The sequence below is a fragment of the Prenolepis imparis genome, unplaced genomic scaffold, assembly GCF_030444845.1.
Source record: "Prenolepis imparis isolate NDT839.2.m4 unplaced genomic scaffold, iyPreImpa1.0 SCAF_2, whole genome shotgun sequence".
In the NCBI taxonomy this organism is placed as follows: domain Eukaryota; kingdom Metazoa; phylum Arthropoda; class Insecta; order Hymenoptera; family Formicidae; genus Prenolepis; species Prenolepis imparis.
The window spans coordinates 18,900,938-18,917,723 of NW_028141160.1; the positions used below are offsets into that span (position 1 = coordinate 18,900,938).

The 16,786-nt window shown below is 31.4% G+C and overlaps 1 protein-coding gene across 3 annotated transcripts in view; it reads left to right on the top strand.

Annotated features, from left to right (window-relative positions):
* LOC145932525 (uncharacterized) overlaps positions 1–16,786 on the top strand; it is a 51,435-nt gene that overhangs the window by 26,313 nt on the left and 8,336 nt on the right. For all 3 annotated transcript variants that reach the window (XM_083031518.1, XM_083031517.1, XM_083031519.1), the window contains exon 2: positions 6,569–7,238. In XM_083031518.1, the coding sequence (XP_082887644.1) occupies positions 7,016–7,238 (223 nt within the window). In that variant the 5' untranslated portion in view covers positions 6,569–7,015. The remainder of the gene's footprint in view (positions 1–6,568; positions 7,239–16,786) is intronic.

The window sequence follows — 16,786 nt, forward strand, 5'->3', positions numbered from 1 at the left end:
TCGCAATTGTAAGTCATACTTCGCAACACTCGGGATCTTACGGCAGACAGCAGTCGTTTAGAAATCAGTTCCCGCGAAGTGTTGGGTGCGATATATGTCCGTCGCGAATGTACCGCCTTAGCATACAATTGTGGGACGATACGACGGCGTTGTAAGGATCATGCTCCATTTCTTTTCTCTCTTCTCTGCGGGTTTTTTTCCCCGCAAGTCGTTGTCTCGCCGATTTGACCCACCGCAACAATTACACGCGGCGAAAATGTCTTTTCTTTCCCCATCTCTTTTTCTTTTTGCTCTTCTGCTTCTCTCGTTCAGTATCGCAATTCCGTCTCTTTCGTTCATTCGCCCGTGAGCCAACCGAGCTACTTTCGAGAGGAAAGCACTGGCCCTCGCTACATTGACAACGCTCGACGAACAATCGTGAGATTTCGTCGAGCATGTATATACCAATAACGTGAAAAACATGAAAAAACTAGAGTAGCAGAATTTTTAGCAGAATTACATATACTGAATCATATAATAAAACAAACTGTGACAATGAACTATTTATTTTCTAGATTTTAATATTATTCATTTTTTAGATTGCAATTATTAGATGAAAAATATAGACAAAGAGACATTAAAAATATTACAATTTATATGCAGACAATTGTAAACATTTTTATATAAAAATTAAAAATGCAATCTTATAGCGAGAAAGTTAAAAGAAATAAAACTTGGAAATTTTAAATTCTAATAAAAAATATTTTTTGTCGACTTTTTTTTTATGAATAAAAATTTATTTAATACATAACTCTTTTAGTTCTAAACTCATTTTAATAAATACGCTGTTCATATTCTTGATGCACAGATTACTATCGTCTTGTCATCATTAATAATGCACACATATACACATATATAAATTGGTTTTAATTGAACAGGAAGTATGTGTAGATAATGATGATGCTTTGGAAGGATAAGTGCAATGATGACAGTTACATACATGTGCGGAAGGGTTATAGATGAAATTATCGAACAATAATATGTGAAGTCATCGATAAGATTAATCAGGCATGGAATTTGACACGTGTTCCAATGTTTTGTCAATTCTATTCTGGTGCGATTAGTTTTATCAACTTTAACTTTAGCTCAATCGATTTAATTCTTTTGCAATCTATTATTACATATAGTATATACAAGAATAAAGAACAAAATTTTACACAATAACTTAATATTAACATTGTTTTTCTGACATATTTCTCACGATGTCAAGTATATTCATAGATTCTTCGCACGTTTTTTTCGTTCAGGTCACCTGAATCCACGAATTCGCTTCAAAACTTTTTATAAAAAGAATGGCAATGAAGGTATATGTGATATATATCATACTGAAATATTGGATATATAAGAATAAATTAATTTGCATAAAATTATAGTTGGGGGAATTTGTTACAAAATTTGACACCGGTGTGATTCGATAGATACTTAATGATAATAACTCATGAAATATTCACATTTAACGAGGATGAAAGAAAAAAATATTGGCATTTTTCTCGTATGTTAATAAAACACTCAACATCTGACACTTACTCCGTGAAATATTTAATAGTCATGTTTCCTAGTGATTACCTAGGTGCGATTATTCGTTTTTTCCCTCAATCTTGATCAATTTTACATATTTTTTTAGGTTAAATTACCGAGATTATTAACGTTGATAATTATGTTGTACGACTTTTGATAAACGTTACGTAGAAATCCATTTAATAAATAATTGAAAGAATTTGCATACCACGAAATATATTGCTATAAGTCTGATTGTGTCCTACTTTATCTCAAAAGACTTTAGTCTATCATCATATATCGACGAAAATGTAAATATGTAATTCCGTGACATTGTGAAAAAAATGATCATATCGTTGCTAAACATATTTGTTTTTCTGCGATTTAGTAATTTCACGATTAAAGATTCGACAAATCTGTTATTCAGTCACGAATATGTACAATCGATATTCTCAACGTGCTCGTGTTACACGTGTTTTACATTTGCCTATAAAAAAAATTTTATATGAATAAATAAAATAAATTTATGAATTATGAATTATATAGATACGAATACATAACGTGTTGATTCTTATTAATTTTTTTCACGTTATTTGTGCTGTTATAATGGGAAAAATATGTCGCTTGCTTTATAAAAACGTAGAATAAAAATACATGTATTTATTATCAAAAATATCTCATGATTTCATCCGTATTTTGAGGAATTCTGAATCGAGCTCCTCCTCTCTCCAACACACACACAACACAATAATGAAAAGAAATTTCACGATGACCTTTAATAAATAGCTGTTCGATGAGTAAATAATTATTCTGAGCAATGGCAGGTATTACGATCAGACGGAAAAGATTAAATTCAAATAATTTTCTTGCTCGTTTGCTTACGCTCAGCGGAATATTCCGTTGATCTACTTTTCTGTCCTGTATTTCTATATGTATATTAGAAAAGCTATCTAATTAGCAAATAAACGGTTGTGCGTGCATAGTTGTCTTTTCAATGTTTCTTGCGTCATTAGTCATTACAACAGTAATAGCGACTTGTACAGCATTCCTATAAAGAATAGTGAATAAAAAGATGGTGATCATTTGTGAGTAGCGATAATTAGCAGAGTAATGAAATCATTTAAAGTGTCGGGATTACGTAACAGTGTAAATTATCTTTTTTCCTAATAAGATATATTTATAAATTTCTTATAATTGCATAGCTCCAGTATGCTTTATGTGATTATATGATGTAATAGGATAACACGAGATAGTGAAATGAAATTATGTCAGCAAATAATTATGTTTGCTTTATGTATGTGTCTGTTTTAATTTTACTTTAATAAATTTAGATTAAATTTAGATTAATAAAATATTTAATAGTTTTTATTAAATTACTTTAAATACATCTAGTTTAAAAGCCGAACGTACATATACATAAAGTAACTTATTGTGTCTCTTCTTTGCTTTCTAGTACAGCCTTGGAACATTTTGGTTTCTATCTAAATATATTCATTTAGTTTTTGTTTATAATTGGAGTTTGGAATTTCACAATTATAATTAAAAAATTTATATTTTAATTATAACTTAAGCATTGTAATTCTTATCTAAAGCATCGCTATAAAGTTTATCTTGACCGAACGGCGAGTTGTGTCCCGAGTTATTTGCAAGATTCTAATTGATGCACGTACACATTGACATCGGGGTTAAATACCTGCGCGGTTGAACGTCTCTGCTCGCAACTGAAGATCGCGCAAAAAGGCGAGATCGGTCACCGAGTGTCTTACCCGGTATTTTTTTCTTCTTTTTTCTTTAACCAGCAAAGATCACCAAACTGCGTATCGCACAATAAAACGTGTTGCGCAATTATAACGAAATACATGGACAATTAGCGATTCATGTGAGACCAATGTCAATCTTGACGTAATGTGATTTGATCCGCAAGGCGATGATGACAATGAAAAATGTGAATTAGATGTACGGTTTTATGCACCGTTTGTCTTTTCCGAGGGCGTAAGCGTTTTCAGTTATAGCGACAATAATGACAGACGACTAATAAATCTGTAGTGATTTATTTCTAATAAATCACGTACTCTCTCGTAAGGCATCATCCTTGTTCACTCTTATACAAATGCAAATTTGCTGACTTTTTAAATATATCCTCGGAAATCTCAAGATGTGCTCTACACGAGAATATATTTACCTTGCGGATTCTTTTTACGGAATTACGCGAATCTTGAGATTCTTTCATCGTAAAAAATGCGATGACGAAATGTACGTTTCTTTTCTCAAGTTTTAGACCTCCAGATTTTTAAGTGAATATTAATTTTATCTAAAAGTTATAATACATATAACATAACATAACATAAAATATAATATAATAGATATAAATAAATATATAATAAATAGAAATAATAAATATATATAATATAAAAAATAAACTTTATCATAAAATGATATATTTCACCATAAATAGACACGATAATTTTATTTTATTTTTTGCTTTTTTTATTCATAGAACAATTCGTATTATTTGCCTAATTACATAACTTACGCAACCGCATTAAATATACGTTTAAATGAAACGTACATTAGTGCAAACATACTTGTTTTTATACTGTTGCGATAGTTATACCTGTCGCTTTTTTATGAATCAAGATTGATGTTTTGAACATAAAAATTCAAATAATGACCGTTGCACGATAATCACGTATGTTTTTACTTCACGGATTTAAACGCAATAGAAAAATTATTCATATAAGTTTCTATGCATCGGGGAAAATTCGCTTGTTTCGCGAATTAAAGATGCGTATTTCTTAATCGAAAAGTTTTGCTTGTAAAAAAGAATATATTATGTTATTCGATACACATATATCAAAAATTTGTTGGCTAAATTTCAAGATTAGTGACGGAATATGAATGATTATTCCAATACGTAGCTACGGTTGCTATTAGAACGAGTGAGATATATTATTTGTTTACTTCAATGCGATTCGTTATATAACTAAGTACTTGATATGTATCACAAAAGTCGATACGTTGATACGTTAACAACATATCAATGTATGTACAACAAATTCCAGAAGTAATTTCATAAAGATTCGAAGCATTTAATAATTCTTCAATAAATTTTATAAAAAATATTTTTTACATTGAAATATTTTTGTAATTGTAAATATTTCTAACAAAGAAAAGGTTTGTGCGCGTGTTGCGGGGTTACGAAAACGCGGCTGTCACAATTTTTATCTTCCATAGTTATTTAGCAAGAAGCGTGGTAAGTCACGTTTAAACGTAACAAAAGTCCACCTGCCGTTGCATAACTATGCCGGTTATACAAAAGCAATTATCCGCGCTGGACGCACATCTTTCAATTATGAAAAATATTCGTAAACAACATTGCAGTGTAGCGCGATAATGCGGATATTTAGCGCATAATGACAGACAATTTTAAAACTAGAAGAAAAGCATCTTTTAGAAGAAGCAAAAAAAATGTTTCATACGAGTCCGGAAATGTTTCTCCCGCAATGTTCTTTCGCAATGTTGAGGCAACCGACCGCCATGCTCCAGCAGTGCGCGAAATAGTTCTCTAACAGAAAACTGAATTTGCAGTCGTAATCAATCTTTTTAATGCTAACTCTAACGGTCAAATAAATGAGCGTTCGAAAAAAAAAAACAAAGAAATATTTACGATTCCTAATGTAATTTGTGTTGCGTGTATTATACAACTATTTCTTTGATGTATATATGCGTCTCGAATCTTATCGTTGGATGAAACATTTGCACTTATTGCGCGAACGAGAAGGTCTGCGTTAAACGAATTTTGGCGAGGATTGAGAAATCTCGCGGCAGTCCGACCAACAAGACTTCCGGTGAAAACCGTCATTTCCGTTGAGATAAATTAATTGGACAAACGCGCGTACTCGCCATATCTCGTATAGTACGGTTTTATAAGCGTATAGTACACGACAACCTTGTACTAAAAAGGCACGAAACCGTAAGTTTGCTTTTCGTTCTCATTTAAATTTTTATCAACGCGAGTTCTATATATAAGTTCATTACGCGCGTTGCGTGAGAGAGAGAGAGAAAACTAATTTTTCATGTTGACACAATTTCTGTAAAGAACGCGCAATTGCGTTTTTTGTTGATATTGTCGTTACGTATAATACTTGAACGTTTAACAAGATATGCCGGAAAAAACTAATTTAATATCGATTGGCAGTTGGCTCACTGATAATTATAATTGATAATTACTTTTTCTCCGCGTAAAAAAATAACTAATGCTTTCATATTATCTTTCATGATTATAGAAATTTCAAAGTACAATTTGATTATAATTTATTACGTGTATTTCAAAATTTTTGCATTTATTAGTTTATCCTATCGATATTTTTTTTCATCAATGAATCCTTTCGAAATAAATTCTGTTATACTTGTACACTTGACTTCGCAACTTGTACACTTTTCTAACACTTTCATGATGATTTTATTGTGAATCAAAAATGAATTTTAAATAAAGAAATTTTATTAAAGTCATAAAGCTAAAATAATCATAAAAAGTGGACATCAGAAGCTTTTAGACATCAATCTCTAATTTATGTAAATAATTTTCGCAAAATACAATATTATATTTAGCTTTGATTACACTGTACGCTGATTTATTTTCGCAACTAATTTGGACGTTCTCATATAATCGAAGATCTGAGAAATAAAAGAAAACGCATAAAAAATTTTTTTGAAATGGATATCTATTTATTGGATAATAATTCTAACTAAAAGTTTCGCAAAAATCGAATTATTAGTTACCACACATTTCTCAACAGCATTGTAAAACTCAACATAGTACCTATATACGAGTTTGACCGCGATCCAATAAATTTCAATCGATCAACTTCAACCTACTTTCGCGAATTATTTCGCGCATTTCTGATCGCATTTCGAATCTATTATAGTTGAAAAAAATAGCACATGTATTAGATTAAACGGTGTCACCGATTGACTTTGAACAAAGATTGACTTTGAACCTTGTGTTAATGATCATTTGTTTTATTTATAGAGATATATCGTGAATCTTGCCGGCGGGCAAGAAGAACGCGCAGTGACACTTGCGGAAGAAAAGGAGATGACACGCGGGGTCGCAGGAAAGAACGAAGCTGCGACTTTTCCGCACACGCGCGAGCAACAGCCTTGAAAACGGCAAATAATAGACAGTTCCTGAGTGATCGGCAGTCACTTATTAACGTGTCGACAATTTATTCGAGTTTTGCAATCTCCCTCGATCGCTGACACCGGTCGTCAGTCTCGAGACAGCTCTCATTTATCCAGCTCAGTCGTACAAGCAAGAGATTTATTCTCTTCTCCAATATCGAACGATAAAACGCAGCGAGGCAGCAGTGACACGATGTAGTGTAGTGATTCGGCCGAAGAAGGAATATTTTTACGTGAATTCAAAACGAACGCGAAAAATCGAGGAGAAATTATCCGCGAGTGAGAAACGGCGAAGATGAAGACGATGGGTGACGTCGTCGCGGATCCTGTCGATGAGAATGATGGGACGGTGCAACCGGCCGGCGCGAGCAAGGAGTTTGGTCATAGGACACTGAGGTCCCTGAAGAGAGGACTGGGCCGACTCTGGAGACGACACAGAGGCAACGTGTCGATAACAGAGTACGATCCCTCCTACAAGGTCGCGTATCTCGGAAACGTGCTGACTGGATGGGCCAAAGGTGAGAATGAAACTTTTTTATTTTATAAAATTACGTCTTTATCACTACGATTTATATTTTATAATTTTATTTTAATTTAATTATAAAATATATATACGAATATTAGGAATAAGAGAGATAAACTTTTACTTACAATTAATAGATTCCAAATTTTATTTACATTAAATATTTTAGTATATGGAACAAATGCTATTTGATCAAACTGGCAAATAGATATTTTTTTCTTTAATTGAAATTCACGACGTTTCGACCGTATGGTTGTGGTCCTTATCAAGCTACTCATTACTCAGTTTATTACACTTGATAAGGACCACAACCATATGGTCGAAACGTCGTGAATTTCAATTAAATAAAAAAATATCTATTTGCCAGTTTGGTCGAATATCATTTGTTCCTTTAATTTATCTACTGCGACATTAAAGAATTTCAATTATTTTAGTATATGTTTAATATATGCATATTTAATGAAAGGGTACATGGAATCAATATAATTAAACATTATTTCATAACGATTACGAAGCTCCCCTTTAAGCTATTTAAATTTACATTAATTATTCTATTCTATAAAAAAATATGTATAAACAATATGTTTATAAAAACACAATATCCATAAAAACAAAGAAAAGAAAATCACAATGTGAAATGGATACGTTTAGACTTATACAGAATGTCCAGTAATAATCACTCTACCCATCGTGTCCAGATAGAGCTTACTAATAACTAATAACAATAAGTAGGAAGTCCGTTTTGCGATCTTCGCAACAATTAATGACAAGTAAATTTAAAAAGATCGGTCAATTCGCGCAAATATAAGCGCGGGGCGAGAAGAGACATCCCACTTTACACGTTACACGCTCGCTAGGCGTAATACATAATTAAACTTGATTATTAATCCCAACGCTTCGTCACACGCTTAATAACCACGTAACATTGAGCTGTCTCTTCTCGCTGCGCGCGTGCTCGCGTGGATTGGCCGATCTTCTTTAATTAATTTCTCATTAATTATTGTGAGAATCGCAAAACATTGACTTTCCTAAACCCGCTCTACCCCTGTACACGATAAGTGGAGCGATTACTATCGGACACCCTGTATAAAAAACTCATAATTAAACTGTATTAAAATCGTATTGAAAGTATTTAATAATTCTCTCAAGTTGTCACATATCTGATACACAAACACATTTTAATACATATATTTATATAAGTTGAAAAAACATATATACGAATTTAAAATAAATAATTTGCATACATGTCGTATAATCGCCAAAAAAGAAGAGACAAATGGAATATACAATTTATATTTAGCTAAAATATTTACACAAATATTCATATATATGTATAATAATTATTATTCAAGCATTGCAGTTATAAATGGCTTATCATTTATAACAAATACTTTCTAAAAAGTCTTCATTAATCATAATAATGTTCCATAATTAATTAAAACTACGAATTTTTTAAATTTATCATCCAAATACTAAACTCTCTCTTTAGCAGTAGAATTTATCGTGGGAAATTATTTATTTGTAAACATATAAATCGCGAGCCATATTATTTGTAAAAATTGGCAATCGATATGTCTCACCAATTATTATCGAAACTCGCCGGCATTTTATTATTCGTTTAATCGAGTTATCGAATGATAGAAAAATTAAACCTGAGTTTATTCGGAAGGTATTCGTCATTGATAATTACGCCTCCAGATAAGCGGCAATTAAGAACGATAGATATACATCGCCAACGCATGCGCGCATTCTCTGGATCACACAGCCTTGCATGAATGATCAGCCGGAAGTGCGCGATACTTCTTGCCGGTAGATCGGCAAGGTCATCATCAATTCCGTATTCGTCGAGCGTTTATCGTACACGAGTCTCACCCTTCTCGTTGTCTCTGCATTAAATTGCCCTCTCGCATAAATCTTTTCTCCCCAGAGAGAAATTTATTTGCAGAGCGATGCGAATCTTCGACTAATTTAGAGTCGTAATGTTTTCCGCGAATGTCAAAATTCATCATGAATACGATTTTCAAATCGTGCATTAGTAATTAATCTTTTAATAATATAGGAAGTTCGAGAGAGAGATTGAAAGAGATAATATATAACATTTTTTTTTGCGATCAAGATTTCTTGAAATTTTGATCGAAAAGTAAGATTTCGTTATCTATATCCGCAAACGCAATAGCTGATTCAACAGATGTGCTTTATTTAGAGTTTTATTTATCGTGTTTTTTTTAAAAAAGATATGGATTTCAACCAAGATTTATTTAATTAATGAAAAAAATTAGAGTAAAGATACGAGACCTCTTTTCGACAAATTTCTGCTAGACGAAAACCAGTTTCAAGTTTGCCGAGGCATTTACGCTAGTGAGAAAGTTGTGACTTCCGAAAGCGCAATTTTTGTGATAACGAGAAGGCGGCACGTGACCTTTTCTCTCACATTCCCCCCGTGTTGTGCGCAAAATGACACGGCCTTCCGGCTCGCTTCGTGCACGAGTACCCTGGAAACGGTCGATCGCGGCCGAAATACGATCGCGCGCGAAACACGATCGCAACAACAAACTGAAAGCGCAATTCGATAAAATTCCGAGCTCCGACATGACCGTAGAACGGTCATCGTTGCGCGCGAGGTTAAAAAGGAGAAGGAATTATATAGTGCAATGACCGGACACATAGGCGTATACACGGCACGGAGCCCCTGACTTTCTCTCCGCGTCATCTTTTTGCCACGGCCTTTTAATCGCCGTCGACAGCGCCATTATTACGGTACGGCTTATTCGCTAACGCCTATTCGATGATTAATTAATTCGCGATTGTCCCCCGAGGTATAAGCCGGTGTGCGAAATGTTGACGACATATGTTGCATTGACATACGTATACGCGCGAATAGCGCTCGTACATTATGGCACTTGCCTCTATTAATGCCTTTAACTGGAATCGACCGGCCGTATTTAGCGTTAAGCGTAAGAAATCGGATGTGATGTAAAACAAGTACGCATAAACACACACATACACACAGCTGATTAAATATTTGTATTAACTGCTATACAAGTATAGCATCAGTAATGTTAAATACGATAATAAGAAGAGCTAAGAAAAAGTTTAGTGATTTTTAAACAATTTTCTATGTAGTTCTTTGACGCATCTTTCTTCTTAAATCGTATTTGCCTCATGAGAGAGTTTTGCATTTTAGAATTAAAAAATTTATTAATAATTTTTTTCACATATATATATTTGTATAAATATAAATATTTGTATTAACTGCTACAAATATAGCATCAGTAATGTTAAATACGATAATAAGAAGAGCTACGAAAAAGTTTAGAGATTTTTAAACAATTTTCTATGTAGTTCTTTGACGCATCTTTCTTCTTAAATCATATTTTTCGAATTTTCAAGAGTTTTGCATTTTAGAATTAAAAAATTTATTAATTTTTTTCACATATATAGTAATATAATGATTCTAATTATACTAAAATAATATTCCTGAAAGTTTCTGTGCAATTATATGCAAATATTCCATAATTACTTTCTTAAAATAGCATTATAATGATAATTTTACTCACATGGTATAAATAGCCTTAACTCTTTATCGCGGCAGATTTAACGCGTCGTGTTTGTATTTTTAATCAGTGTGGAGCTGATATGCAAAGGGGATCTAAAAACAAAACATGGAATTTCCAGTTGAAAATCAGTTTATTATACTGACATGATGTATGCATAAAATCGATATATTGGTTTCTTAATAACACATATGTATATAAAATCACTTCCATTGATTTTCAAAAATTATTTTTCTCCTATTATTAGACACGAGCATACGAAATTCTCATCAGATTATATTAATTAACATTGCAGCATATTGCAATAAATGCAATACAACCTGATAAGGCAGATCCGAGAAAGATTAATCTTATAATATCAATATAAAACACAGATTTCTTTCACAGATATGATTATATTAGGTATTATAAAAAATTAAGATATTGATTGTCACTTTTTTTTAGATTTAAATTGCATTATAAAAAACTTAAGTCATTTTTGATAACGAAGATTATTTTCATAACTTTCATTAATATATAAGTAACCGGAAATATAATTTATTATAATATATTATATATTATATGTGTACTTAAATTATAGTACTCTATTTAAATCCAGAGGGAAGATGTATCTCAAATGATTCAAAAATATTTTATATATTTTTTTGATCTATAATGATTTAAAGAGTATCCAAATTTGATTTAAAATCCAGGAAAGATATGAAAAGCTTTTAGCCTTGATTAACTTCATACTTAAACATATTAAATATATATTTAAAAAATTGTTTAATATTCCGCAATGCCGTTCTTATACGACAGACGAACACATGTAAAAACACGCTTTCAATTTAGCTTTGGAAGGCTAACGGTCTCTGCGTCGAGGTTGCGGAACGAGAAATAAAAAAGTATATAAGAAAGCTTCACTCTGTGTGCCACTGGTCCTTCCTTTCAAATTCGCGCTATGGTTTCCAGTTTTGCCTCCAACTTGTTCTCGTTGACCTTCGCGTCACCTTCAGAAGAAGAAAAATACGCACAACGTTTTATCCTACATGCATCTTTAGTTTACATTGTTTACATACAGTCGAAAAAAGACGCAATTAAGAGAGTTAACAACACAAATCACGCAGACGACAATTATTCTCTTTTAACATAGGGTGCTTATTTATTGAAAGAAATATTTGAATTTTTCATGAGACCTTTATATACACAGAACTATAGACATTATACATTGGAGAATTTTTTCAGGAATTTTTATCACTTTGTCAAATTGACCGAAAAAACTTGTTTTCATATCTTTTTCCTGTTATATTAATTTTTTTAAAATTACATGTTTAATAATGATTTATAAAAGAATTAAAATTAATTTAACAGAGAATAAAAAGAAGGTTTTTTGGTGAGGTCTGTGTCTTTGTTTTTCAATTATTTAATTTAAAATTTTTAGAATTTATATACCTAATAATTTATTTGCGTCATAGTTTAAACTACAAAAAACGTGATAAAAATATCGCGTGATTTTAAAGTTACATGTATTCTTGATCATGATAAAATCAGACAAAAAGAAAAAAAAAAAGGAATATTTATGATTGTAAAATCCTTGGAAGTGAAAGTCTTAAGAAGCAAAAAGATTAATATTGAAATTATTAATCTTGTAGTCTTATAAGAGAGAGATCAATGTCACAAAAAACTTAACACTGAAAAAATTACTTATTATATCGCTTTATTTCTATAATTTTTTTAAAGACATTTTTAATTTATTTCTTGATATAAGAGGAAACACGATTGTTTTTTTTTCTTTGCAATCACGCGATTTACACTACGTATGTATTCTATCACGATACTGAAAAGTGATAGGCATGTTATATCTCCGACAAGTTGCACAATTCTAGGTGTCTGATAAACCGCGAATTATATCAGTAGAGCGCAAAGCCGGCATCCTGTTTTTTTACTCACGATCGTGATTACATTCGAGAAATTTTAAGACGTGTTTCGCTTTTCATTAATTATCCACTTGTTCATCTTGTTCTTCCCTGCGAAGTTAACAGCTATTAGTTTGCGAGTCTCACATAGGAATCTTTTGTTCGCCTTTATTATTTGCCATTGACTGAGAATATTACACATTGTGATAATAAAATTCATTCGCTACATCAACTTACAATTAAATGAATTTGCACTGAAATTTAAATCGTAAATTAAGTTTCGACTATAAATGAAATCAAAATCAAGTTGTTTTTTAATTTCAAATGGATTTTATTTTAATGATTGTGTTAAATCTATGAAAAGAGATTAATTCGTGGTTTAAAAAAATTCAATAAATATGACAGTTCTGCATAAAACCAATTATATATTACATGAATTTGAATATAAACTTTAAAAACTATATTTATAATATTTATGAAGATAAAAATGTAAACGGGCATTTAATAGGTTTGTTTTCTATTCCTGCACTGGCTGAACTGTGCAAGAATAGAAAATAAACCTATTATATCTTATATTTATCATGTTTAACATGATTTAATAAATAACATATGCAAATGCATAATTTCTTCTTTTTTTTTCTTAATTATATGAATTTATATATACTAATTTGATACTTATACAAGATTTATAGAAACATAACAGAGTTATTTAATAATTGCAAAATCCCTAAATAAGAGATGACTTAGAAATATGAGGATATGTAAAATTATTTTCAATTAGTTATAGAGACATTAATATTATTTCTAATAATATATATATCTTTTTGATTTATATTAATTCTTGGATTGTTATCACGTATTCAACATTTCAATTTCAATTTTTTAATACATATTATCAATTTCAAATAAAACCGATTCTTAAGTTGTGTTGATTATATGTCAGGTAATGACATTATTATTATTTTACTCTATTTTTGTTTGCACACAACTGTATGAAATATTTATAATATATTATTTTATGTAAAGACGAAAATTATTATCTATAAATGACGAAAAAAGATTACTCAAGAACACTTATTCAATATTCCTTAAATTTATGATGAAAAGAAACATTAATTGCTACTAACAATAGAATCAAAGTAATGATATTAATGTAAAGTACACATTACAAAAGTGAGAAAATATAAATACCAAGTACATATTCTTATTTATAAAAGAATGCCATTTAATAACAGTTTTCTCTCATTGTCTTTATATATATTTGATAAAATATAGCGGTTTATTTTACATAATAGTTCTCTACTGTATGGCGCTATATTTTTATATAACTGCAAAAACGATTAAAATATTATCTTTTGCTATAGATTCCTACATAGATAAGTTTTAACTTATATAAAAAAAAATTATGCAGAGTTAGTTAGCAGAAATATAGCACTTGCAAGTGTTTTTCAATTTAAAATTAAAATTATGTTCGAGGGGACAAGCAATTTCATGAAAATTGAAAAAGTTAAGAAGTGCTCGTAAAAAGCTTGCAATAAATATCGACGATGAAAAGAAAAACATCAATGAAAGGAAAACGTGCCGTACAGTCACGCCAAAGTTATAAACTTTGAAGTTTTGCTATGGTCATTAAATTATTATGTTTACAAAACTTCCTTCCTCCTTCTCGATCGAGAGGGTTTCGTGTTATGTAATTACGAGAAAATTCGACTTGTATCTTAAAGAGAGACACATACTAGTAAACAAACTCAAGACTATTTTTCTGTTATTACTGAACTACCGTAATAATTATTAAATTTTTACAAAACAATTTTATGTCGCGCGTTAAAAATTATACATATATCTATTATACTTTTCTATTGAAAGTATATTTCCTCTTTTTATGAAATGATTGATATGCATTTTTTGGAGATGACACATTCATACAGGATTATTTAGCATTATTGTTGACTACAACAACAAATCACAATGTAGATTATATTTCTCTTCGTAAGAAATATCTTGTGCTTTTTGTCAAATAAATAATGAAATATTCAAAACATAGTTATAATAGGCATTTGTAGCACGAACAATTTTCAAATTATAAGTATAATTTGTAAACCGAAAATTAAATGTAGGAAAATGCACGTGCAAATGTAGGAACGTGCATAGTGCACAAATGTATAATTTATTAAACAATTACGCATAGAAGTGACGTATGAAAATTGTTTGCTCAAGACTGTCGGAGTTTCTCAGGAATGATTTACTTCGTTTAAAAGGGGGGGCCCCGTTATTATTGCACCGTTTACCCTACATCCATGTAACGTTATTCATCGTCTGACTGCACGCGACATTCGGTCTCGTCATGCGATGCCAACGTTGTTTTCTCGTGGAAAGTTCTCTTGCGGCGTTCCGCGATGCGCGCATTTTCACGAAATCCAGACAAAATGCACGAGAGCTGATACGCATGGCATGGTTAACGGAGGAAAAATTAACGGTCGGTCGCAACATTACCTTTAATATACCGAACACCTAACGTGTTAACACGTTATAATTTGGCGGTGTGACGATCCGACGGCTCTCTCGCTATCGCTTCCTGTTCCGGGTCGTTCCAGACCGCCTGGTTTTCCGTTCGCAATAATTCGATCGCGACTCGTCATGGAGTCCTAGATTTTCGCGAGTTTGTTTTAACAGATCTGCAAATTTACAGCGTATACTCTCTTTCATGTCACAAGTCAGGGTGTATACTCCCGGAAAAAACCTTGAAAACCTCAGGAAATTTTGTTTTACCTTGAAAAATCAGAGAATTCTCATGGAATTTGATTGAGATTCGGGGAATTTAAAAAAAAAATTGCCCTTTTGATCATTTTACTCTTATTTTTTAACACTTAAGAAACATATGTCTAACATCTTTGCAATATTTAATTTTTATTAAAATTTTGTGCGATTTTTTTTATTAACGATCTATTTCAGTATCAAGAATTTATGTAAGTTCCATAAAAAATTGTTCAATTTTTTAACGGGTAATATTTAAAAAAATTAGTGCTTCTTATTTATTTAATAAATATATAATTAAATAAATAATTTAATAAACAAATACATAATAATTTAATAAATAATTAATTTAAGTAAATTAATATTCCTTAACACGTTTATAATAAATTATTTTTTGTTTTCTATTTTTATTTTATATTATATTCTTGCTTATATTTTTAGTGTTTAGATATAATGATATATCGCACTTTGTTATTGTCCAAATTAATTTTACAATTAAAAAATCAATATTAAATGGTAGAAAAATTGCATTCTTGATAACTTTCCAATCGTATGAATAGGAAACATTTTAAAAAAAGCGCATACAATAAAGGACCTTTTAAAAAGCTGCATCTACAAATTTTTTTATTTTACCTGAAATTTTAAACGAAAATACCGGGAAGATCAGGGAATTCTCAGAAAATTTTTTTACAAAATTTGAGTATACACCCTGCAAGCGAACAAATAATTTTTTTTTATTTAAAAAACGCATTCATTAAATAAAAATATTAATCAAATTCTCAGCAATGAGTTGCAAGTTACTTTCGAAACAAAGTCCACAAAATGGAATTGAATGAAGACCAATTTTCTTCTCGGATTCTCTTCTCTCGTTTTGCTCCTTCATCCGTGAAGCCTTTCATTTTTTTAAAACAATGTTGCGATCGAAAAGATCGTAACGCGGCACGCCAATGCACTTGGACGCTGCGCGGCGTTTCACCTGCAACGAGGGATCGCTTTTATCGGATCTCCCCGCGCGCGCTCGTACTTTCTCCGGACACGCTCGGAATAAAATGTTGCTCCAGCGAGACTGTATAAGGCTTCCTATACGCAAATTAGCCGGTCATCACCCAGAACCATCATTGTTATCTGCGGTTCATTTGCATTCGATTTCATATCTCCTTTTTTTCCGGGGAAGAGCTCGGTCACAGCTCGATTGCGGCGCGCAGATCTCGGATTCGCGTAGCATGCATGCTTTCTCTCAACGTTATATGGAAAGATACTGCTTTATCTTTTTTTTCCGAGATATTCGGTAAACGGAATCACGTCACGATCACTTAACGCTAATAAACGCGAGAAGCAGC